Source organism: Palaemon carinicauda, chromosome 7 (assembly GCF_036898095.1).
Source record: "Palaemon carinicauda isolate YSFRI2023 chromosome 7, ASM3689809v2, whole genome shotgun sequence".
Classification (NCBI taxonomy): Eukaryota; Metazoa; Arthropoda; class Malacostraca; order Decapoda; family Palaemonidae; genus Palaemon; species Palaemon carinicauda.
In genome coordinates this window covers 83,147,141-83,173,110 of record NC_090731.1, presented here as the reverse complement: position 1 = coordinate 83,173,110, position 25,970 = coordinate 83,147,141, and the positions used below count along the sequence as shown (strand labels likewise).

The window sequence follows — 25,970 nt, the reverse complement described above, 5'->3', positions numbered from 1 at the left end:
CGCATCTATTAATACGCATGAAAGGAAGAGTTAAGTTTGAATTTCTTGTTCCATATGGATGAACTGATTGTTCCTGAATTATTTTTCGTCTTAAATCTGGAAATTTGTTAAAATAAGTGTTTGGAACATCATATTCATTAAGGAGAGCTTATAAGTGTCTTCCAGCTTCAATATCGAGAGAGACCGGAAGAGTGGCGATGTATGAGCTAAGTAATCACTGGAGCTTATGATTCTTACTAGTCTTTTTTGAATTACAATTAATGGTTGCAAGACATTTCTACTACTACTCCCTCACGCCGTATTGCAGTAATTTAGGTGAGGAGATACTAACGAGTGATACAATTGTTTTATAATATATAAGGGGAAATACTCTTTTAATCTATATATGATATCCATTACTTTGGCAATTTTATTAACTGTTATATTTACATGCTCACAGAAAGTTAGTTTATTATCACTGGATTTCTGATCCAGAGTGTGATTTCCTATAGCAACCCTTATGTTATCCGGAACTCTACGTAGAGAAAAGATTATGAAGTATGTCTTTCTTTCATTTAAGGTTAACTTATTTGCTAGTACCCAGTTTTTTACATGAGTTAAATCAGCAGTTAGTGTATCACAGAGGGAGTAGATATTTCTATGTCTAAAATGAAGCGTAGTGTCATCGGCAAAGAGTATGGAGCTTAACCTACCTACTGATCGAGGTAGATCATTGATATAGGCGAGGAAAAATAAGGGGCCTAGGACTGATTCCTGGGGAACACCTATTTTGACATCCATAACCTCTGAGAGATGGCCATCGAGGGTCACAAATTGTTTTCGACTCATTAAGTAGGATTTTAGTAAGAGTAATGCATTTCCACGTATTCCATAATGTTCGAGCTTTTTAAGCAGCACATCATGAGACACTGTGTCAAAGGTAAGTGAGGCAAAGAGGGCAGCTGACCTGAGGTGGGGTCAGGGATTGGGTTATTCATATGAAGAAAATAAGAAGTTTTGAAAAGAAGTGAAGAGAGTAAGTAAGGCTGGTTCAAGAATTAAAGAGACAGTGAAAGATGAAAAATGGAAGGTTGTTAAAAGGAGAGGAGGCAAGGAAAAGGTGGGCAGAGTATTTTGAAAGTTTACTGAATGTTGAGGATAATAGGGAGGCAGATATAATTGCTGTTGCAGGTGTTGAGGTGCCGGTGATGGGAGATGAGAATGAGAGAGAGATTACAAGAGAGGAAGTGAGGAGAGCACTATATGAAACGAGAGTAGGAAAAGCATCTGGTATGGATGATGTGAGAGCTGAGATGTTGAAGGAAGGGGGTGTGACTGTACTTGAATGGTTGGTGAGATTGTTTAATATGTGTTTTGTGTTGTCAATGGTACCAGTAGATTGGGTTTTGTGTGTGTATTGTACCACTATATAAGGGTAAGGGAGATGTGCATGAGTGTTGTAATTCAAGGGGTATTACTGTAGTTTGTTGAGTGTAGTTGGAAAAGTGTATGGTAGAGTACTGGTTAATAGGATTAAGGATAAAACAGAGAATGCAATTTTAGAAGGACAGGGTGGTTTTAGAAGAGGTAGGGGTTGTATGAATCAGATTTTTACAGTTAGGCAGATATGCAAGAAATATTTAGCAAAAGGTAAGGAGGTGTATGTTGCGTTTATGGATCTGGAGAAAGCATATGATAGAATTGATAGGGAAGCAATGTGGAATCTGATGAGGTTATATGGAGTTGGTGGAAGGTTGTTACAAGCAGTGAAAAGTTTCTACAAAGGTAGTAAAGCATGTGTTAGGATAGGAAATGAAGTGAGCGATTGGTTTCCGGTGAGAGGGGGGCTGAGACAGGGATGTGTGATGTCACCGTGGTTGTTTAACTTGTATGTTGATGGAATGGTGAGAGAGGTGAATGCTCGAGTGCTTGGAGGAGGATTGAAACTGGTAGACGAGAATGACCATGAATGGGAGGTAAATCAGTTGTTATTTGCGGATGATACTGTACTGGTTGCAGACGAGGAAGAGAAGCTTGGCCGATTAGTGACAGAATTTGGAAGGGTGTGCGAGAGAAGGAAGTTGAGAGTTAATGTGGGTAAGAGTAAGGTTATGAGTTGTACAGGAAGGGAAGGTGGTGCGAGGTTGAATGTCATGTTGAATGGAGAGTTACTTAAGGAGGTGGATCATTTTAAGTACTTGGGGTCTGTTGTTGCAGCAAATGGTGGAGTGGAAGCAGATGTACATCAGAGTGAATGAAGGATGCAAAGTGTTGGGAGCAGTTAAAGGAGTAGTAAAAAATAGAGGGTTGGGCATGAATGTAAAGAGAGTTCTGTATGAGAAAGTGATTGTACCAACTGTGATGTATGGATCGGAGTTGTGGGGAATGAAAGTGACGGAGAGACAGAAATTGAATGTGTTTGAGATTTAGTGTCTAAGGAGTATGGCTGGTGTATCTCGAGTAGATAGGGTTAGGAACGAAGTAGTGAGGGTGAGAACAGGTGTAAGAAATGAGTTAGCAGCTAGAGTGGATATGAATGCGTTGAGGTGGTTTGGCCATGTTGAGAGAATGGAAAATGGCTGTCTGCTAAAGAAGGTGATGAATGCATGAGTTGATGGGAGAAGTACAAGAGGAAGGCCAAGGTTTGGGTGGATGGATGGAGTGAAGAAAGCTCTGGGTGATAGTAGGATAGATGTGAGAGAGGCAAGAGAGCGTGCTAAAAATAGGAATGAATGGCGAGCGATTGTGACGCAGCTCCAGTAGGCCCTGCTGCTTCCTCCAGTGCCTTGGATGACCGCGGAGGTAGCAGCAGTAGGGGATTCAGCGTTATGAAGCTTCTACTGTGGATAATGGGGGAGGGTGGGCTGTGGCACCCTAGCAGTACCAGCCGAACTCGGTCGAGTCCCTTGTCTGGCTGGGAGGAATGTAGAGAGTAGAGGTCCCCTTCTTTGTTTTGATTCGTTTGATGTTGGCTACCCCCCAAAATTGGGGAAGTACTTTGGTATATGTATGTAATTTGATTTAATGCAGATTTTGTATAGATGATATTATTTCAGAGCATTTTATATAAAATTTGTTACAATTCAATGACTAATAAATACCAGTTTCATGCTTTTTTCACTTAACTTTCGAAATTGTTAAAAAGAAAATACGCTCCCTTTTTTAAGACAACTTTCGAAATTGTTAAAAAGAAAATATGCTTCCCTTTTTAAGACAAAGATCATTAAACGGATTTTGAGCGAAGCGAAAAATCTATTTTTGGGTGAGATGGCCATGTCGTCCTGATGGAAGTTCCTATAGGGTAGCTTCCTTGGGTATATTACAACTACGGCGATATTCCCAGAGAATTTACCTTAAGGTACTCAGAATTCTAACTCCTGGAGCGAATATCCCTAATAAAAGAACCAGGGATATCGCGAAATATCAGAGGACGTATTCTTGACACGCCACATGGCAATCTGCACCCCAAACAGAGATAACACTTCGAAGGGGTCAATTGGCAAGAAAACGAAAACGAGAAAGAAAAGGGAGAGCCCCTCCCGTTTCGTAAGCGTGCATTGCGCCGCTCACGGCGCCATCTGTATTCCTTGTAGCGATACACGAGGTGCTACAGATACTGTATGTAGGGAGGGGACCTACAGCCCTTTCATAGAAAGGGAAGGGCGGGTCCATCAGGACGACATGGCCATCTCACCCAAAAATAGATTTTTCGCTTCGCTCAAAATCCGTTTTTTTGGGCTCAAGCCATGTCGTCCTGATGGAAGTATACCAGAGCATTACTGTATTTGTGGATTCTCAAAACGTGCCGTACTCCCCGGAGGTATTTCCCCGGTCGACTAGACCTAAAGACCTAAGATGTTACCGTTATACATCTTTTCAACTAACCATAAACCATGTTAGAGCTTCCTGCCCCCTACAGGGAAGAGTCCTACTAGACTCTGGAAAAGTCTCGAAGAGTACATATACCTATGTATGAATAACAGGCAAGCCAATATAGTGGTCTCACCCTATATTATGTAAAGCATAGTTTGTAACGAACCACTGCGTCAATATGAAATATCGACCAGTTCTCCGTTCAATACTGTATTGGACAAAGGTTTATATCCGAGTAGGAGGAAACTTGCATATCCGCCACCGTCCCCTTAGGGGATGGAGTCCCCCCGCTAAGGGAAAGCATAAACCAATGCAAAATTAGCTTGCATAAAGGAACAATCTATTAGAATTATCCCAGATAAATATACATAGAAAGAATGCTCAATTATTATCAATAAATTGACACAGGTGAAGGAGACGCAAGGTTTGCAAGAACAAATTTATTGACAGACAATAAATAAACAGGTTAACAACAATTATATATATATATATAAGAGGAGGATAACCAAATATTTAAGCATAAGCATGATAGTGAACAGAAACTTGTTTATCTGAAAGAAAAACATTAGTGCCACTTTTAACATACCGAGGTATCAAAGTTGTAGAAGTCTGTATTACTAATCAGTCACATTAGCATTAGAAACGCTCGGCACACATGTCTGCACTTATGCTAGGTTCACCTTTGAAAGTGGAACAGTCAACGTGGGCAACCCGGTGCCCTTACACTTAGTTTGTAGCACAGTATGTAACTACACACTCACCCTGGAATTAATCGTCCCAATTAAATCCACTGTTCCTCGCAGAGTTAAACAGCAGGGTTAACGACGCAACCCACTGCTACCACAGACCTCTTTAGTTGCTCCACTTGCTTCGCATAGTGACGAAAGAACACTCTGGAAGACTTCCAGCCAGTGTATGAACGAAGATGTTCAAAATCCATACAATTAAAGAAATTTAAGGATGAGGCAACTTTCCTCGGATCGTGACCTGCGGGTGTACTGTCAGGATCCGCTCTGCGAATAAAATATGTGATTTTCGCCCTGAGTTGTTTCAGTGGTAAATTTGAGCCTGATGTTTCTCCCCTAAATAGTTGACCACCCTTGAAGTCTGAAGTTCTACGAAGATAGACCTTTAGGCATTCTACTGGACATAGAGATGCATCTTCTTTCAGAGGGCAGATTCTCCAGGGACCCCACCTGTTGGTGGGTAACTCGTTCTTGGCGAGAAACGTAGGATCCGGAAACAGGTTCAGCTCTCCCCCATCCAAGAACTGAACACGACCTTCCTCTCTCGAGAGGGCTACAATCTCACTAACCCTGGCCCCGGACGCGAGTGCAAATAGGAAAATAACTTTTTGGGTCAAATCCTTTAACGCACACTCCTCATTGTTCAACAGTGAAGCAAAATGAAGAACTTTATCTAAAGACCATGAAATGGGCTTTGGAGGTGCTGAAGGTCTGAGCCTAGCGCAGGCTTTCGGAACTTTATTAAAGATCTCGTTAGCGAGGTCGACCTGGAAGGCATATAGAATGGGTCTTGTCAAAGCAGACTTACACGTTGAAATCGTGTTAGCTGCTAACCCTTGACCCTGGAGGTGGATGAAGAAAGATAAGCAGAAGTCCGTCGAGATCTCCTGCGGATTCTTCGCCTTGACAAAGGCCACCCATTTTCTCCAAGATGACTCATATTGCCTTCTAGTAGATTTGCACTTATATTCCTCTAGGAAGTCTATGCTGTCTTTCGAAATCCCGAAACGCTTTCTCACCGCTAGGGAGAGAAAATCATGAGCTGCAGGGTCCAGGTTTTCTGTAATGAAGCGCAGACAGTCGACTTCTGGACTCGCTGGGTCAGAACTGGATCTGGTAGCGGAAGAAACTTCAGCCGTAGTTCCAATGCCAGAGGGAACCACACGCTGTTCGGCCACTTGTGGGCCACTATTGCCGCTACTCCCTTGAAGGATCTCAGTTTGTTGAGGACCCTCAACAGAAGGTTGTGAGGAGGGAACAGATAAATCCTGGACCATCTGTTCCAGTCGAGGGACATCGCGTCCACTGCTTCCGCCAAGGGGTCCTCGTACGGGGACACGTACAGGGGCAACTTCTTGTTGTCTTTCGTCGCAAAGAGGTCTATCTGCAGTTCTGGGACTTGACTCAAGATGAAGGAGAACGATCCTGCGTCTAGGGACCATTCCGACTCTATCGGTGTGAACCTGGATAGAGCGTCCGCTGTCACATTGCGGACTCCTTGAAGGTGAACTGCCGACAGGTACCACTTCTTCTTTTCCGCCAGTCGAAAGGTGGCCAACATCACCTGGTTGAGAGGTGGTGACCTTGATCCTTGTCGATTCAAGCATCTCACAATCACCTCGCTGTCCAGCACCAACCTTATGTGGATCGAGCGACGCGGGGAGACTTTCTTCAAGGTAAGGAGCACTGCCATAGCTTCCAGAAAGTTTATGTGAAATGTCTTGAATAGATTGGACCAAGTCCCTTGGGCCTTCTTCCGATGAGAATGACCTCACCCCTCCTTCGAGGTGTCTGTGTGAATAGTCAACGAGGGGGGAGGTGGCTGAAGAAGTACCGACTTCTTTAGTTGTCTGGCTTGGGACCAAGGCCTGAGAAGAGTACGTAGACGAAGCGGAACTGGTCTTCTCAGATCTCTTCGCGCGTTTGATGCATAACTTCTCCAAACTCCGGTTGCATCCTTTAGCTGTGCTCTTAGCACCGGGTCTGTTACCGAAGCAAACTGGAGAGAACCCAGCACTCTCTCCTGTTCGCGTCTTGATATCCTTTCGGAATCCAGAAGTCTCTTGACAGAACCAGCTATCTCCTTCCTCTTCTTCGCCGGGATGGAGAATTGGTGTGACACTAGGTCCCAGTGGATTCCCAACCACTGGAACTTTTGAGATGGAGAAAGTCGAGACTTTTTTCAGTTGATCTTGAAGCCTAGATACTCTTGGAACTGGATCACCTGCAGGGAAGCTTGCAAGCATTCTGTCTTGGATGCTGCCCACACCAGCCAGTCGTCCAGGTAGGCTACCACCTGAATTCCCTTTAGGCGTAATTGTTTGAGAGCTACGCTCGCAAGCTTTGTGAAAATCCTTGGGGCTATATTTAGCTCGAATGGCATGGCTCTGAAGGCGTATAGTCTTCGTTGTAGCTTGAACCCTAGGTAGGGGGAGAGTCGGCGATTGATTGGAACGTGCCAATAGGCGTCTGACAAATCTATGGAGACGGTAAATGCCCTCTTGGGCAGTAAGGTCCTTATGTGTTGCAGTGTTAGCATCTTAAACTTGCAGTTCACTATGAACTTGTTGAGTGGCGACAAGTCCAGAATGACTCTGAGTTTCTCCTAGTCCTTCTTGGGAACACAAAACAGCCTCCCTTGGAATTTGATGGACTTTACCCTTCGGATCACTTTTTTCTCCAACAGTTCTTGAATGTACTCCTCCAGAACGGGGGTGGAGTGTTGGAAGAAACGAGGGCACGGGGGTGGAGTGCTGTACCAGCTCCAGCCCAGTCCATTCTTGAGTAGGCTGTGGGCCCAGGGATCGAAGGTCCACCGATCCCGAAAATTCTGAAGTCTCCCTCCTACCGGTATCATCTCACTTCGACTGTTGTCCTGAGGTCTTGCCTCCCTGACCGCGACCACCCCTGAATCCCCTTCCCCTTGAAGGGCACCTAGACGAGCCTCTGGCTGCTCCTCTAGGCTTTGCTCGAAAGGAAGTTGACTGCCCTTCGAACGTTGGGTTAAATGCCGGAGACTGTGTCGACACGGCTTGAGGTACCCACTGGAATGTGGTCGGGGTTTGTGCCACCATCTGTGGCACTGAAGGCATAGGCAATTGCTGTTGCTGTTGCTGTCTAAATAGCTTGGCTGGCCGAGAGGGTAGCCTAGTCCTCTTAGTCTTCCTCTTTGGTTGGGGACCCTCATCCGGGGAAGACTTTCTCTTGATAGACAGGCCCCACTTCTGGAGAAGGTTTCTATTCTCCGTGGCGGCCTTATCAACAACCTCCTTGACCGATTCGCTAGGGAAAAGGTCTTTGCCCCAAATGTTGGAGGAGATTAGTTTCCTTGGCTCGTGCCTCACCGCAGCCGAGGCGAACACAAACTCCCTACAAGCTCTCCTCCCCCTGACGAAGCTGTAAAGATCCTTCGTCACTGTGGCCAGATGAGTCTTGGCCACTACCATGAACATCTCATGGACCTTGGGGTCACTTGCCATCGTCTCAAGAGTGGTCTGAAGAGACATTGAGGCAGCCAGTCTTTCTTTCGTCTCGAGCTCCCTCCGCAAAAGAAAGTCAGACAGCTTAGGGAGGTTCTCACCGAACTGACGTCCGGCAATATCAGCCTCCAACTTCCCGACTGAGAAGGTAAGATGGACGTCCTTCCAGTCCTTGTGGTCCATAGGTAGGGCCAGCGACAAGGGTTTACACTCCTCCAAAGAGGGGCATGGCTTGCCAGCCTCGACTGCTTTTAGCACAGCTGCAAACCCTTTCTGCAAAAAGGGGAAGACTCTAGCAGAAGAGGACACAAAGGAAGGGTGCTTCTTACTCAAAGCAGCCACCTTTGAGTTCGTGAAGCCCCTCTCTTTCATCGAGGATGAAAGCAAAGCTTGAGCCTTAGCATGGTCCATCACTATGACCTCCTTCGGCTCTGTCTCCTCCTTTGAAGCTGGTTCCTTCCTCAAACGGACATAACAGTCCGGATACGACCCTTTGCTGGGCCAGAATTCCACCTCCTCTAGGGGAACTGAGCCCAACTTTTCCGACATGACGATCTTTCCGACCGTCATCGGCATGTGCTCAGCATATCTCCACGGGTTAACATCTGAGCACAAGGGAAGGTCTTTCACGTTGAGCCTTTTCTGGGGCCCATGTGAAGCTGCAAGCTTCTGCGTCTGCAGTTCCATTGCAGCCGCCTTCTCATTATTCTCCTTCTGCATCTGTTGGATCATTCCAACGATGGAGGAGAGGGCCTGTCCCAGCTCTACTGGGAGAGCGGACGATGTTGAGGGAATAGGTTCAGGGACCTGAACCGGAGCAGCCGACACCTCGTCGACCTCTTCCTCTTCAATGTCTGGAGCCTGATCTTCATCCTGGCCTTCTGCCAGGAGGTCCTCCTCCAGACGCTCGGACACGTCCGACATCCTGTCGTCCAACTGGATGTCCTGCAAGGCAACCGCGACTTCAGCATCCAACGGGATCTGAACTAGGGGGATCTCCTCTCGAGGCTGGGGAATCACTGCATCAGCTGATGCCCTGGGGAAAAGGTAAGCCCTCATCTTCTCACTTGGAAGATAAGGTCCAGAGGTGTTCTTCTGGAAACCCCTTACCCAGGTACGAAGCTTCTCCCTTGCTATATCCCTTGACTCCGCCATCCTAGGGGAATCAAAAGCCTCAGCAACCAGGTTAGTGCACACGGTACATACCTGAGGGTCCCAATACCGGAGATCACCCTTGGAGACAGCGCATGCTGCGTGCCTCCTACATAACTCATGTCCGCAGAAGTTCCTGCTGCGGACGTTGCAGAAAACACTTCCGCACTTCGGATGGTCCTCCTGTAAAGAGAAGAAATTTCCATGAGTATCAAGTGAACTACGTATCACTGGATATGCACAGTTTAGCATAACAAAATAGAAAGGAAAGACACACACTTGTGTTTCCCGCACAGTCAATTGTTGCAACCTTCCAGATAATAAAATCGTATGGTTAATCTGTCCTAGAGCAACCAATGAAATATTTTCCAGAGGAAACAGGTGTAGCTCACACCTAAGGGATGATTTTAAAATACCGGATAGTAGACAAGAAAGAACCCACTTTCTTTATATGTAAGGCAACACCAAAGGGCTGTGCAAGACAACACAAAAGTGTTGCCGGCCGGCACTCACCATAACTAGCTCTAAAGTATACTACTTAAGAGCTATAAGGCGGCAGAACGCTGGTTCAAATGCATGTGCCGGCCAGCAGTAACTGCCGGCCGGCAACAGCCAGTGCCGGCCGGCAATGACTGCCGGCCGGCAACTACACAAGGTAGCACCCAGCTGCCGGCCACCACTCATAGCGACCGGCAGACAATGGCGTGATAATAGCCGGCCGGCAAAGGTATACAACCGATGCCGGCCGGCAGCAAAAGAACCAGAGAACTCCGACTGCCCGGCTGCCAGCCACTTAGGCCGGCAGCCGGCTAGGGTACAACACTAGAAGAAAACAGAATGGATGCTGGGATAAGAGACTGTACTACCTCAAAGCCCGGCAACCCGAAAGAGTGCTCATAAGGAAGGGGAGAATCTAATTCAGGCTTCCTGACCAATGCCATCTGGCTCTACAGACAAACATGGATGAGGGACCAAGGGAGGTCCGGGCAGCTCTCAAAGCAGAAGACCTTTGCCGGCCGGCACACTCTGCCGGCCGGCAAGGGACTGAGTCAACTCCACATCCTAACCTATGCTAGGTACAGGTGTAGAATGACGGACAGTAATGTAACGGCTAGGCCATTACAGAGAAAAGAGGGGGAAAGGGACGAAGAGGGTCCTACCAACCTTGTTTTAGTAATGAATCACCCGCAGCCAAGAAAACTCATCTTAGCCTAAGGGAGATCCGAGGAGGGAGGCCAGCAATACTTGCCAACCCCCACGGGACTAAAGCAAAGAAGGTGTTGCTATTCCCAGAGAAAGGATCTTATCCTCGCCACCGAGAACAGCAACAAAGGACTAGTCTGCTAGATCACAAGAAGAAGGAATCATCTCGTACAGAAACCTTCGAAAGTGACCTAAGGAGGCTAAGCCTCCTATGTCTGTGTCAGTCTAGCGAGGGAGTCTCAACCCCAAGCCAGACAAAAACAGACTCAGACTAAGAACTCTGATGTTCTGCCCCCTCTCTGAAGCCAGACTTACTGGAACAGGAAGGAACAGTAACACCCTAATATAGTTGTATCGAAAGTTAATTCAGATAAACCACTAGGGTTAAGCCCAAGGCTTAAACAGAGGGAAAGGGATTGCACACCTTCTCCGAAGAAAAGAGAGCAACCGGGGAGTATGAGAAAGCATACTAAGGCTCCATAGGCAACTTAGCCTAGGCGCCAAGAGAATCGATTACCTAAATCACCGAAACTCACTCGTATACTATCTTGGAAAAAATCAATATAATCTTAAATGTATAAAACTGCCTAAAGCTTCAATAAAATTTTAAAGACACTCGGAAATCCAAATATCATGCAGGAAAGTACTAGGGCCAAACGACTAGGCTACACGGTCTAGCCAGAATCGGCGAATACTTCGCCAAGACAAATAATACTAAAAGCATCGTATAAGGAAATCCTATGTAACGCTAAACAGCTAAAATTATTAAAGCAAAACAGCCGGGAACGTCGCTCTGGCTAACTAAAACTCATACCTAGCGAGCGACAGCGTCCAGGACGCCTCCGGTAGGCAACAGCTCTTGTAACAAAGATTATTACTATTAATCACTTTAAAAATTACCAAGAGCCTACATTTATACATAAAAGAAATAATACTCAACTTATCAGAGGCAGACGAAGTTGGAGAAAGCATAATAACTTGATTAAATCCAAGAATTGCGAGAAACACAAGAAAAAACACCGAGTTGTTAAGCTACGCAAAAAGGAATGCAGATGGCGCCGTGAGCGGCGCAATGCACGCTTACGAAACGGGAGAAGAGAGAGCCTTGCGAGCGGCTCTCCTTTTTCTTTCTCGTTTTCGTTTTCTTGCCAATTGACCCCTTCAAAGTGTTATCTCTGTTTGGGGTGCAGATTGCCATGTGGCGTGTCAAGAATACGTCCTATGATATTTCGCGATATCCCTGGTTCTTTTATTAGGGATATTCGCTCCAGGAGTTAGAATTCTGGGTACCTTAAGGTAAATTCTCTGGGAATATCGCCGTAGTTGTAATATACCCAAGGAAGCTACCCTATCGGAACTTCCATCAGGACGACATGGCTTGAGCCCATAAAAGATATTATAACATGAGAACCTGAAATATGTTTTGTTCTCCTTATCAATCATTTCAACTTGATAACAGAACACGAAGTCATAAAGAAAGAGATGATATTGACAGTCATTAATTTCAACAAGCAAATGCTGTAAAGGAAAATTTCATTTGTTTGACTGGTGTTTAATTTCCATAAGTTCAATTTTTTATAGAACAGTTGAAACTTATTCATGTTATCATGCTAAGATACTGTTGAAGCTTTTTTTTTCAAATGCTAATTGTTAAAATAGAAGATAATCAAACCATCAGAAATATAAATTCATAATTTTTAACCTAAAATAACATAATGTACTTTATTTTAAAAATTATATAAGCTAAAGGTAAAATAAGAATAATTAAATCCCTGCAACTTTTATTTCAAAGAGAGAGAATATCAGAATCTTTTCATGTGGCTGATCACATATCACAATGATTTTTAACATACATTTTCTATCAGTTATTACATGATCATATACAAAACTGTATTATGTTTTAGAGCCTCTTTTAATCATTTTCATTAGTAATATATTTATACTATGGGTATTATATGACATGAGCACCAATTAGTGTTGGTGATAAAAGGGATTTTGACGAAGGAAAAATCTATTTCTGGGAAGAGGCCTGTGACGCCCAGTGAAAAGGTCCTTCTTTACACTTTTCTAATATAAATCTTCCAAATATACTAGAGAAAGATAAAAGCATGGAATGCAGAGGTTACAACCCTCGCGCGAACACCTTGTAGGTGTCGTGTATTTAACAAGGGCGTGTGAAAACCACTATTCACAGGCTGTCTTCCATTTAGATAATCCCTTCATCAATGGGGAGGGCCGTGACAGGCCCTAGAGAACACAGTTGGACTACCCCACCGACACCTACCACGCGCACTCTCTAGGACATCCTTCTGCAAGAACATATGGCTTGGCAAGGAAAAAAGGGGGTGGGTCCGTACCAAACAACCAGGAAGGGTTTCACCGGGCGTCACAGGCTTCTTCCCAGAAATAGATTTTTCCTTCGTCAAAATCCCTTTTCTGGGGCGGCCTGTGACGGCCGGTGAAAATGTACCAGAGAATGCCTTCCAAGCCCAATACAATAATAACATAATAAGGAGAAAACAAACACCATGTAAGCCAATAATATAATATTGTAAGTAAACATAAAATCACAAACTAGCCAAAGACATAGGGGACGTAAGGCTAAAATAATATGAAGACAAGGGATCACCTGAATGTCCAGTCACAAAAGGTATCAATCTTACATGTCTAAGCATATCTAAACATTAAAGGAATGGTAATTACAATAACAGTTAAATCATAGGAATTAAACATGGTAAATAACTTAGGGCTAACGAACCACCCAGGAGAGTGGCGACGTGGTGTGAGAGGTGGGTAGGAGGGAGGAGAGAAGAGATGGAATAAAGAAATAATCAGAGTTTAATGGGGAGAGATAAGACTCCCCGCTGCAACCGTAGGGTATTTAAGGGCCTGTAAGTTCTTTAGATAGTGGCGTTTGAAAACCATAGGAGATTTCCAACCCGTATATTTTTTAAGGTCATCAAAGTCCATGTTCTGGAAGTAATTGATGGAGGTAGCTATTGACCGTATATCATGAGCATGGGGAAATGATTCCGGGTTAGCATGTTTAATGAAGTAGAGGATTTGTTGTCTGATACCTTGAATGGTCATAGTACCCCCTTGTTCCCTGATAAATAAGGGGCCAGACGAGCGGGTGCCAGATCTAGCTAAAAAGGTCCTGAGAGTAGTGACTGGACACAGCGAAGGATCCTGGGGAAGAGAGATAATCTTCCAAGGTGACCACCTATTTTGCAGGTCCTCATTTTTAGCTAGGAAAGCTCTGTCTGGAGAAAGCAGTACTTCGCCTGTAGGGAGGAAATCTATGTTTTCCGGGTTACGTGAGAGAGCTGCTAGTTCTGAGATTCTAGCACCTGAGGCCATAGCTGTTAGAAATAGAGTCTTCCTAAGCAGAGTAATATAAGAGGTGGTCTCATTGTCCGTGTCTGACGCAAGTTTGAGGACATTGTTCAGAGACCAAGAGACTTTTTGTGGCCGATCCAAAGGCCGAAGCCTAGCACATGCTTTTGGAATAGATGAGAAATAGGGATCCGCCAGGTTAATGTTAAACCCAACAAGGAAGATCATCTTCAAAGCTGACTTGATGGTGGTTATAGTGCTAGCTGCCAGGCCCTTGTCCAATAGGAACCTAAAAAACGAGATGGCTAAATTCGGAGTCATACGAGTATGGTCTGAATTCTTTAGGAAATCTGCTAATTTCTTAACAGCCGAATCATATTGACGAATTGTCGAGTCCCTTTTGTCCGCTTCGATGAAGAGAACGTTTTCCGGGTCAATGTTTGCGTCTTTATGAGCTGCAAACTTCATGAAGTCCACAAAGTTAGGGTTTTGGCTATCCTTGAGGAATCTGACATAGGCTGTGTTTGGATTACTTGGGTCAGTTTGGGGAATGGAATCCGAAAGGGTCGGAGTTTCAACTCGAGGAGGAGAGGAAACCAACTGCTCTTTGGCCAGCGAGGTGCTACTAAGGCCACTGCCCCCCGGAAGGAGCGTAGTTTGTGCAATACTTTCATTAGAAGATTCACTGGTGGAAATAGGTAAACCTTCCTCCAATGGTTCCAATCCAGGGTTAATGCGTCTATGGCATAAGCCTGAGGGTCCATGTTTGGTGTCACATAACACGGAAGTTTGTGATTCATCTGAGTTGCGAATAGATCTACCTGGAGGCCCGGAACCAGCCTGAGTATCCATTGGAATGAAATTATGTCCAGAGACCATTCTGATTCCAGTGGTTTCGTCCTGGATAGTGAGTCTGCTATCACATTCTGGACTCCCGCTAGGTGGGTTGCTGACAGGAACCAGTTCTTTTCTGTTGCCAAGGCGAAGATAGTGACCAGGATCTGATTCAGGTTGGGCGACTTGGATCCTCCTCTGTTGATGCAGTGTACTACGGCTGTGCTGTCTGACACTACTCTGATGTGGGTCGACCTTGGAGGAGAGAGTCTCTTCAGGGTCAAGATCACTGCCATGGCTTCGAGAACATTGATATGGAAGTGTTTCATGGCGGGTGACCAAGAGCCCTGAAACATTTGATGTTCGTAGTAACCCCCCCATCCACTCAGAGATGCGTCTGTATGAATTGTCACTTGTGGGGGTGGGAATTGAAGAGGAACCGATTTGGAGAGGTTCTTCGGTTCGGACCATGGCTGTAGTCTCATTTTCAAGACAGAGGGGATCTTCGAGACCTTGTCTCTTAAAGGTACTGTGGCTCTCTTTCTCCAAACTCGATTGATGTCTTTGAGTTTGGCTTTCAATAGTCGATCTGTTACTGAAGCGAATTGAAGAAGGCCGAGGATTCTTTCTAAGGCTCTTCTGGACACCTGTTTGTGTTTGAGAAAATTCTTGATCTTGGAAGCTATTTCTCTTACCTTTTTGGGAGGTAGAGGCAGCTTGTGCCGTGCAAGGTCCCACTGTATGCCTAACCATTCGAAGCGGTCTGATGGTAGTAGGCGGGATTTTTGGAGATTGACCCGAAATCCCAGGTTGGCGAGAAAACGAAGTACTTTCTTCGTAGCTCTGTTGCATTCCAGGGCCGACCGACCCCAAATGAGCCAATCGTCCAGATAAGCAACGATCTGAATCCCTTGGTTCCTGAGTTGTTCTAACACTGTCTCTCTCAGTTTCGTGAATATCCTGGGTGCAATGTTGAGGCCGAAGGGCATGACTTTGAACGCAAAGGCTTTCCTGCCTAGACGGAAACCTAGGTAAGGAGAGAAGTTTCAAGCTATTGGTACGTGATAATAGGCGTCGGTAAGATCGATAGAGGTGGTGATGGCCCCACGGGGAAGCAGGGTCTGTACCTGAGAGATGGTCAACATCCGGAACCTGTCGCAGAGGATGTAAGAATTTAGCTTTGACAAGTCCAAGACCACTCTCAATGCCGACGAGCCTTTCTTCGGAACTGTGAACAGGCGGCCTTGGAACTTCAGCGATCGAACCCGTTTGATTGCTTTTTTCTTTAATAACTCGGTGGTGTACTCTCTCAGAATGGTAGTGGGTTTCTGGAAGAAGGCCACTGGTGGAGGAGGAGAACCTTGTGACCATTTCCACCCCAAACCTTTGGAGACTATGCTGTGAGCCCACAGACTGAAGGTCCAATGGTCTCGAAAGTGGTAAAGTCTCCCCCCTACCGGGATTATATCATTGCGAGGGAGTGAATCTAGGTCCCTTCCCTCCTCGAGAACCCCTTGTCCTAGGTCCGCCTCATTGACGGAACTGTCCTCTACCCCTGTAGCTACCTCTCTGGTGTCCACGAAAGGGACCTGAGGGTTCGTAGCTAGGGTTGTATGCGGGTGAGTTCATCCAAACGGGGTTGGGTTGGGTACCTGGGGGAGCAGTGAGGTAGACCACCTGTTGAGGGTGCTTCGGTTGTAGAGTCGACGAAGCAGCGGGAGACTGTGAAGACGAGTGGGTAACAGACGATTGATGGTAGTGACCTCGGCTCGTCTTGTAAGGGGCAAACCTCTGTTTCTTACTGAAGAAGGTTTGCTTTTGAACTTCAACCCTCCTTTTGGCTGTGAGGCCCCACCTCGCTTGCAAATTTTGGTTTGCTCTCGCAGCGTCTTGTAGAACCTTGTTCACCTCCTCCTGAGGGAAAAGGTTCTTACCCCAACAGGGGGAAGCTATCAGTCTGTTCGGTTCATGCCTGATCGAGGCCTCAGATAGAACGTGTTTCCTGCAACTAACCCGAGCCGAACAAAACTCGTGTAAGTCGATTTGGAAGGACAGAGACAGGTTCTTTGTGAATACCCGGAACAAGGTCTCAGTCGGATAAAGCGAGGCTAGAGACTCCACGGAGGTAATGGAGTGGAGAGACCTAGCTAACCTATTCCGTGCCTCAAACTTAGTCTTGAGAAGATTTTCTGGTAATTTGGGAAGCTTCTTGGAAAACAGATTAGAGGCGCAGTCTGGGTCTAACTTCCCTACTGTGAAAGTAGAGGGGGCATCATCCCAGATAGTAACGGTACTCGGGATGAGCATGGAGGTGGGGTCCATCTCTTTAAGAGCCGGCATGGCAGAACCTTCTTTGATAGCTTGAAAAGTAAGACCTGCCACTTTATCTGTAATAGGCAAGGTAATAACTGGAGAAGCTGTAAATATGGTGTAGGCTCCTTTGTGTGGGGTGAGCTTGGAATTAGTGCACCCCCAGTCCGACAACGTCCTGGCCCAGAGAGCTTGGGCCTGCTCTTTAGGAAATATTACCGTTTCTTTCGGTACCTTGTCTAACCTAACCAAGGCATGTTCTTTCAATCGGATGAAGCCGTTGAATGGGAATTCTAGTCCCGGAGGGTAAAATTCTAGGTCCTCTAGAGGGCGGGTGCCTATGCCCTCCAGAGTTATGGCACCATCTATATATGGAGCATGTAAGGCAAACCTCCAAGGGTTGTTTTTATCGAAGGGGGGTAACTTCGATGCGTCTGGGGCTGAAGGAGGAGGCATCTGAGTTCCGGAACGGATCAGACTCGCCACCATATCTTTGAGCTCCGTCATAGCTCCTTGGTCTGTCCTAGACTGTTGTTGTAGATGCTGTTGTATCTGCTCTTTCACAATATCCCTGACCATGGTGGCGGATAAAGCGGGCTCCCGAGCCCGATCCGCTAACGAAGCCCTGGACTTAGCGGACTTCGACTTTTTAGGAGTCACGGTTTTAGATACAGTAATATGAACATCAGGATCCTTTGAGGGTCCCGGGACCGGTGACACTGATAATGGCAAAGCTGAAGGCTTAAAGGTACATAGTGGCTTCACCTTGGGTCGTACAGGAACGGAGGGACCTCGAGGAGAAGCCGTAGGTTTATCAAAGCCGTGAAAGGAAGCAGTAGAGGAAGGAGTGTGGGGTGAAAGGGGGTCCACCAACTCATCACCACCTACCTGCTCATCCATGGGTTCGTCGTCCAGATCTAGAAAGGGCGCGTCCTCCGTCAATAAAACCTCTTCCTCCGTTAGAATGGTTGCTCTAACCGCCTCAATTAACGGGGCCGCTGTCTCCGGTGGAACTGCTGCAGTAGTAGAGCCTGGGAATAGGCGAGAAGCCATGTCTCCATCAAGGAGATAGGGTGCGCCAGACGGCGCATTCCTCCCAAAACCTGACACCCAAGGACGGAGAGTAGCTCTTGCCTCCCGGAGAGATTCATCATCAGCCTGAAAGAGGAGAGGGGATTAATGATGAAGCAATAATCGATGTAAATATATAAAGACCAATTAATTCCTCGCAAAGGATATTAACAGGAACAAACTAGAACCAACTTACCTCCTCGCTCAGGAGTAGGGATGACAGCTCATAGCAGAGCATGCATGACTCCGGGAACCATACCATGTAGGGGGCTTGTCCCGGTTCCCGAGAGAAGGATATGGCGCAATGTGCATGGGACCGGCATAGATCATGGCCCATGGGATCAGTAAAGGCAGCGGAGCAGCCCTTGGCATCGCAGCGGACTTTCTGTAAAAGAAAGAAGACATAAGTCTGGATGTTCCTTGAGATTCTGGTCAGTGACATATGAATCCACAGAAAACAATTAAATTTTAATTATGTGTGAGTACGATATTAGCTAACAACTTAATATATTAGGAAAATATATTAATAACCAGTAACCACGTAACATGAAACTATAAACTTCATTGGTATCACATTGTTAACTCCAGTTCTGATCGTCTGATTGATCTCTGTTTGTACCGGAGATCCGGTGACAAAGGCCCGTCATCGTGATATCGTGACCGTCAGCGGTACGATAACATTAACCTCAATGCTGAATGTCTGTGTTATCTCCAGTGAAGCCGGAGATTCGATGAAAAAAGGGGCCGTAATAGTGTAATTGTGATCAAACATGACAAAGGTTCGTGTGCAAAAGGCCTCAGCCGGAGTCTGAGTGCCGGATTTCACTGTTGCACTCCAAATATCTGACTAGTTCTCACCCAATGAGTATCCATTATAGCGGAGTATAACTCAAGGCGGAGCTAAGGGTGTCGGCATAAAGCGACCCCAATTAATGACTCGTACACTAACGTAACCTATTAATAGTGCTAGCTATATTAACAGTAACCACATCAATAAAACGTGAATATCATTAAACGTAATATCATCAACTCGGAGAATAAGAGGAGGCAGGAATAACTCGTGATCGTAAAAAAACGGAAAACGGGAAATCCACCTCTCTTACTCGAGCTTAATAAAGAAAACTAGAGAAGGGGTAACTCGTATCTGTAGAACAGAAAACGAGCACTCTATGCTCACGCTCTCAAGGTTACATAATAAAAAACCAACATCACACAATAATATGATAAGAAAAATAATAAAATTGATTGCTTTTTTCTTAGTAATTGTAATAACCAAGAACAAAGAATAACGACAACGTAACAAATAAACAAAGATATAGTCTAAAACGAGCACCTTCCTGAGGCGAGTACAAAACTATAACAAAGACTAAATCGCTATTCTTCGTAGGTCCAAATTGGACTTGCTAGCAAATAAATACCATAGTAAAAACTAATAATAAATAATGATAATAAAATTGGTCATAAAACGTAAGTGATATAACCTAGATGACAGAGTACCAGATGGGCAATATTAACTTGAAAATTTACCGAAGCGAACAAAACCCAAAATGGCTGCCGATACCGAGGCAGGCCAATCGCTTCCAAAACTAAAATCCACAATACTGGAAACAGAACAAATGCCCGGTACTGCAATAAACTGTCAAAACAAACTATGGTACTTAACGTTGGTAAAGGTGAAGTAGCAACGTCAGTCATGTTGAAATAACGACAAACACTTGCGAAGAAACACTGATCAAAACACTACCGACTTAGCTGGCAAGTCCAAAACAGAAGGATGTCCTAGAGAGTGCGCGTGGTAGGTGTCGGTGGGGTAGTCCAACTGTGTTCTCTAGGGCCTGTCACGGCCCTCCCCATTGATGAAGGGATTATCTAAATGGAAGACAGCCTGTGAATAGTGGTTTTCACACGCCCTTGTTAAATACACGACACCTACAAGGTGTTCGCGCGAGGGTTGTAACCTCTGCATTCCATGCTTTTATCTTTCTCTAGTATATTTGGAAGATTTATATTAGAAAAGTGTAAAGAAGGACCTTTTCACCGGCCGTCACAGGCCGCCCCAGAAAGTTATTGTGTATGTTTGTTTTTTCATTACTCTTTTACTATTATTGTTAATGGTATCATACAGGACAGTATTATGTTATTACTACAGTAATACATAGTATACATCACTTGTAATTTTCATGCTTGGGATTTTATTATAGTACAGCATATTGAAATGCTTATATGTATATGAGAGGGGACAATATTAGTATTTCCAGTGTAAGATTTTAATGCAGTAGATTATACAGGTACGTATTTATATTATTACAATACGGAACATTCATTTTGGTAGTGTAATTGATAGTTAAGGTAGTTAATTTTTTATATTAGATATGAATATTTTAATGTGGAAAAAAATTATTAGAGTTTATATTGACTACTAATCACAGAATTCTGCAACCACTGTGTTGTTCGAAACATAATGACAACAGACAAGGTTTAACTATATGCTTAAGGTTAGATTCTTTTATTTGATAATTTAATGGATGATATCTACAATAGGAAATTATTATATTCACCTCTGTACAGTAATGGCACTGCAGGTGCTGGATATCAGGAAATGTTAATTTTTATAATTTAGTCTTTTGTAAGTACGTACATGTAGGCCTACTATATACGCAGCCATTTTGAATCACTTTGAAACATTTCATGATTTTACAAACTAAAAGAATTTCAATATATTTTTTATGCAATCCCCCCTATCTCGTGTTTTTTGATAATGTTGATAAAACTGAAGTATTCCAAATCCTTGTTTACCGATAATGCTTAGCATGCAGCCAAAGCACCAGTGTGCGAATCAACCTACCGCTCAACCAAGCAATTTGAAATTCAACCATGACATATTTTTTCTATATTTTATTTCTTTTATTATTATTTTTGCATACGTTTGTATTGGCAGAAGTTCGTTAGTTCAATGATCAAATGGTGGAGGGCACTGTACACTGTTGATCATTTGTTACCAATTTAGAAAATTGTACATTAATTCATTAGACGAGACTTAAAAAAAAGAAAATTTGGACAAAATAAGAATTTAAGGTGGCTAAAAACAAAACTGACATTGAGAGATAGTGATTACTATCCATTCTCCCAAAGTCAAAGGAAAGTTCTTTACCCACTGTGATACTTCTTGGTTTAAAGACACAGGAAATCATCATTCAGATATCTTACTCAAATGAAAAAATGATAAGTAGAGTGAGGTTAGGAAACAGTCTTATCAATGAAAAATTATTTGGGAAAAATCAAGTTTCAGCCAGACTGAATATAGTGTGTCCAAAATAAGCTTCAAGGAATAGGCCATCTATTGTATTCACATGCATTGTTAATGATAGTACATACGATTTTTGGGGTCTCAAAAATTGTGACTTTGCACAGTGTTCCCATGGTGCAGGGTGATAATTGTGGGGGCATGAAGTTAAACCTTAACAAAACTCAAAGTATTATTGTAAGTACTGTAGGTCAAGGACAGTGGGTCATTGGCATTTAGATCTCTGCATTGATAATGTTTTATTTCAAACTATAAGACTCCTTTAGAATATTAGATGTGATTCTCGGTTGCAAATTTAATTTGTTCCGACGCGATATACAAACTTCGTAATTATTAAATATAGGAATTCGCATCAGTGCAGCTGAAACAGCCGAAGAGAAAGAAAACCAGGCAGTTGTGCGTGGTTGGCTGGCGGTACGGGGCAGAGTTTAGCTCCCCCCCCCCCACCGTCAGCCCACTTTCCTCATTCACTCGCTTCGGCTCAACGTGGATGGTTGTGTTACCCTCCACTCTTTACGCTGCAGCCCTTTGCCTTCTCTTGTACTTGTGTACTGGTGATTGTGTGATTGTTATGGAGGAGAAAATTACTCGTAAGATATGATGTGCAGGCCGTGGCGGATGTTGCAGTAGGTGGCTTTCATCACCTGTAGACCCGCACACGCTCTGCCCGACATGGAGGGGAAAACCTTGCTCTTAAGGTTCTCCCTGCCGTGAGTGTGAATCCTGGTCGCCCTTGCAGTGGCAAGCTTTCGAGAATCAACGCAAACATCGCCGGACCCCTAAAGCTTCTTCTGCCTCAGAGAGCTCGCCTCTCTCGAAGAAGAAGAAGGGGGAGCCGGTGGTAAGTGTGTCGTCTCAAGACACTGCCACAGAGAAGTCTACTCACGCCCTCTCTGAGTCTGAGGATGTTGTGAGTATGATTTTGGGAAGCTCGGATTCACAGCCTGTCGGAGATTTCTTGGGTTTCGCCGGGGGAGCGGATGACCTTAGTGCTCCCGCTACTTCGGCGATCTCGAGGGACACCCGACAGATTGTTGGACCGTCTGATACTGATGACGACACTTACCTGATAAGATGGGGGAACTTTGGGCGTCTCGGATTATCGGTTAAGCCTGACTTTAATTTGTTAAAACGCCGTTTAACTCTGGCGGACGAGCTTGAACAACGTCATTTGAATGATCCGATTGTTGATGAACTCATGAATGTAACTGATTTTGTAACTTTATCAACTCCCATGATCCCTGATGCCCCTGTTGTTGTTGACCATGTACCTGATAAAGCATTTGTTCTTGGCAAAATACAAACTTTTTCCAAGGGTAAAATAACTGCAGGACTCCCTGTTAAAACAAGGGGGAGTAATGTTTTAAATACTGAGATTTCGTTTACGACTGCTGGCAAACTCTTTACAGCATCGCCTGCAAGTCATTTAAAATTAAAATCTGCTAAAACTCCTGCTGATACAAGATGTTTTTCAGGTTCACCACGTTCACCGACCACGGCTCTTCCTACGGACATGGCTCGGGTATCTCCTACGGCTTCGAAGCAGAGATTCAGTGCACAGTCTACTTTGATTTTAGCTGAAGATACGTTTGTTCATCCTCGTCCGGTGTTGTCTTCTGTTGCCTCGACCACCATTCCAGTACCTCGAAGGGGCCACAAGAAAAGGAAGTGTGGGCGGTATTCCTCTCCTAGTTCCTCCTTCTCTCTCTCCTCCTCTTCGTCTTCATCTTCTGACTCTGACTCTTCTCCCCCAAGGAAAAAGAGAAGGGGGAAGAAGAGAAAAGCAAAGAGGTCCAGGAAGGCCAGTCGCAGTCGAAGGGACATTGCGCCCCGCGACACCTCTTCTCCTCCGGAGGATTAGGGCGATGCGAGAGATTCCCATGTTCCCCGCGCTCTTGTGATTGTTCACGCCAAATCTCGCGCAAGGCCTCCATGCATGACAACTGCGCTCAAGGTCATAGGTATCGTCTCCCAGAACATGGTGACGGGGTCCTCGGGCCCCCAAGCTGCTGTTCAGACTCGAGTTGAACCGCTCTTGAGCATTGAAATGAGAGTCCTGGCTTCGGCACGAGAAATCACAGCTGTGGTCTCTTATGAAGAATCCGCGGTACGCACGACTACCTCCACTGGGGTAGCCACGCGGACTGACTCTGTGACTCGTGTGTTGTGTGAGCAGGGAGCAGACCCAGACAGCCGTGCACTCAATCCACGCAACTCGGGCCCGGCATGGAGCCACCTCGCAGCTCAGCCTGCAACATGGGGCCGGTCGTGCACGACCAGGTTAGCTCTCGCGCATACCAGCCATGCGAGGTGAAGCCAACCCCCATGCTTTCTGAGTGTGTAACAGGTGACTAACCTATCTACACCTCCTGGTGTGAGCGCTGCAGTTCCCAGCGACCCCGCTTGCGCTTGAGCTCCTTCAGGAGCTTCATGGGGCTCGCAGTGACCAGTCACGTACTCAGTCGCAGTGGGAACCTTGATGCATTCCGTCGGGGATGAACCCTTCCAGGGTCCTTCCTCGACTCCTGAATACACACCTGGTTCGGTCTTATGACCAGAGCGAGCGTATTCATGAGGGATGTCATCATCCGTGGAGCATGTCGCTTCCCCTACACCTCCAGATGTAGCGGGACCGAGAGATCAGCCACCTCCACAACCTCCACCTGCCGTGGAGACGGAAGATCCCGAGGTGGAGTCGCCATTCCTAAAGGTCATTAACCTCATGCATGAGATTAATGACCTCAGGGCTCCTCTTGTGGTAGCGTCTGAGGATAAGTGTACAGCCTTGGAGATCCTATGGGGAGCTCCTAAAGGTAGTTCACAGCCCATCGTGCTACCCTGGTCGAGACAGGCTGCTCGAGCATTGGACCGAGTGAGTGACCAGATTGCAGGACCTGGTGACTCGCTCAGGAGCCAAGGTTCGGACAAGCTTCTCCCTCAACCACTCCAGTGACAGAAGAGGTACTACGTCACAGTCTTGTGTGCCTTGTCCTCTCCCTCTTGATCCCGCTGTCGGAGCGCTTGCTGGGGGTTCCTTGGTCAAGAGTTTGAAATCTCAGAGTGTCTCCTTCTCAGCCTCTGAGATTTTAACTGTGGATTCCATCTCTGTAGCTGCTCTCCAGGCTGCTTCGTGGCTCAACCACTGGTGTGGTACGGCCACAGTGTTCGCGTGGAACACCAAGCTCGCTACCCCCGAACACATGGAGCAGTACAGGAATCTAGCTTTGTCTGGTGGAAAAGCTGTTGCCTTTCTCTTGGACCAGCATGCTAACCGGTATGCCAATCTGATCCTCAAAAAGTGCAAGGCAGTAGCCGCTCGTTTGGCAAGACAGATTGGTTCATGAGAGGCCCTGGCACTTAGGAACACTCCTATTAGAGCTGCAACTTCTCTCTTTCCACCAGAGGAAGTTCGGGACGCTCGGGATAAATGGCGCCTCGACTCGAAGGACTCCATTATCCACCAGGCGCAGGCTGAGAGTTTCAAGGGACCTGGTCCCGCGAAACTGTCCACGGCCAGGCCGAGTCAGGCCAAGCCCACGGGAAGTAGCAAGGGTACCACTGGTCGTGCTCCTGCTGCTCCTGTGCAACCGAGACCTGCTCCTGTTCAGAAGGGTTCTGCTCCCAAGCAGACTTTTCAGCCTTCCTCGGTAGCTCCTCCACGTCGTGGAAAGAACAGGGGCAAGCAAGGGAAAGGGAAACGCGGAGCTTGCTTGGCTTTCCCCTTCCCATGCTGCCGAAGGTAGTGGGATGCCTATCGTGCCATTGGGCGATATGGCAGCACCTCGGGGCCGAGGAATGGGTAGTGTTGACCCTTCACGACGGGTACAAGCTTCCATTCGTACTTCATCGGGCCCCCTATTCTCCACTCCAATAGCATTTCACACGTACGCTTCAACATCTCTAAAGGCTCTGGCCTTAGAGGCGGAAGTCCATGAAATGTTGGAGAAGGATGCGTTAGAAGACGTGCACGATCAGTCACCAGGGTTCTACTGTCGTCTCTTCCTTGTCGAGAAGGCAACAGGAGGTTGGAGACCTATCATCGATGCTTCAGACTGTGCACAGCTCCCCATGTGTTCACGCGAGCGTTCACAACAGTAGCAGCTTGGGCCCACTCGAGGGGCATCCGCCTACTGATGTGCCTCGACGACTGGCTGATTCTCGCTCCCTCGCAGGAACAGTTGATTCAGGACCGAGACTCACTTCTGGCAGTTTGTCGCGATCGGGGGATCGTGGTGAACAACGAGAAGTAGAACCTGATTTCCAATCAGAAGGTGAAGCATCTGGGAATGCTGATCGACTCGGCAGCGGATCAGCAGACTCAGAGAGGTTGCGCAGCCGTTCCTGTCGCAGGAACAACTTCCAGCTCTCCAGTGGCAAGCTCTTCTAGGTCACCTCTCCTCGCTGGAGAAGCTCGTTCCTTTCGGGCAGATCCATCTCCGCTCCCTTCAGTGGTGTCTGAAGGAGCAGTGGTCGGCAGCCACCGATTCTCCCTCTCGTCCAATTCTCATGGAACGCGAGGTAAAGGAGGATCTCCTTTGGTGTCTAAAACAAGGAGAACCTCATGAGAGGGTTTCTCATAAACCCTCCTCCACCTCAGTTCCATCTGTTCACAGACGCGTCCACGAAGGTTGGGGTGCACACCTTGACGACCTAGTCATGTCAGGTGTGTAGTTGGAAGAGGAG

The 25,970-nt window shown here is 46.0% G+C and overlaps 1 protein-coding gene across 1 annotated transcript; it reads right to left on the bottom strand.

Annotated features, from left to right (window-relative positions):
• Positions 1-12,098: 12,098 nt before the first annotated feature.
• Positions 12,099-21,403, bottom strand: LOC137644411 (uncharacterized). Its single transcript, XM_068377391.1, has 4 exons — positions 21,359-21,403; positions 18,180-18,368; positions 16,832-18,070; positions 12,099-12,134 (listed from the first exon to the last, which is right to left on the bottom strand). The coding sequence occupies exons 1-4, from the start codon at positions 21,401-21,403 to the stop codon at positions 12,099-12,101; spliced, it is 1,509 nt and encodes a 502-aa protein (XP_068233492.1).
• Positions 21,404-25,970: the final 4,567 nt, after the last annotated feature.

What these genes read in the sequence shown, in the direction of transcription:
- LOC137644411 (XM_068377391.1), bottom strand. Translation starts at nt 21,403, where the DNA reads ATGGGAACACTGTGCAAAGTCACAATTTTTGAGACCCCAAAAATC. An exon ending in TTTTTGAGACCCCAAAAATC is followed by an intron (nt 18,369 to 21,358) that starts GTATGTACTATC and finishes TTTCTTTTACAG; the next exon opens with AAAGTCCGCTGCGATGCCAA. An exon ending in GGAAGTTAGACCCAGACTGC is followed by an intron (nt 12,135 to 16,831) that starts GCCTCTAATCTG and finishes ATGTTATTTTAG; the next exon opens with GTTAAAAATTATGAATTTAT.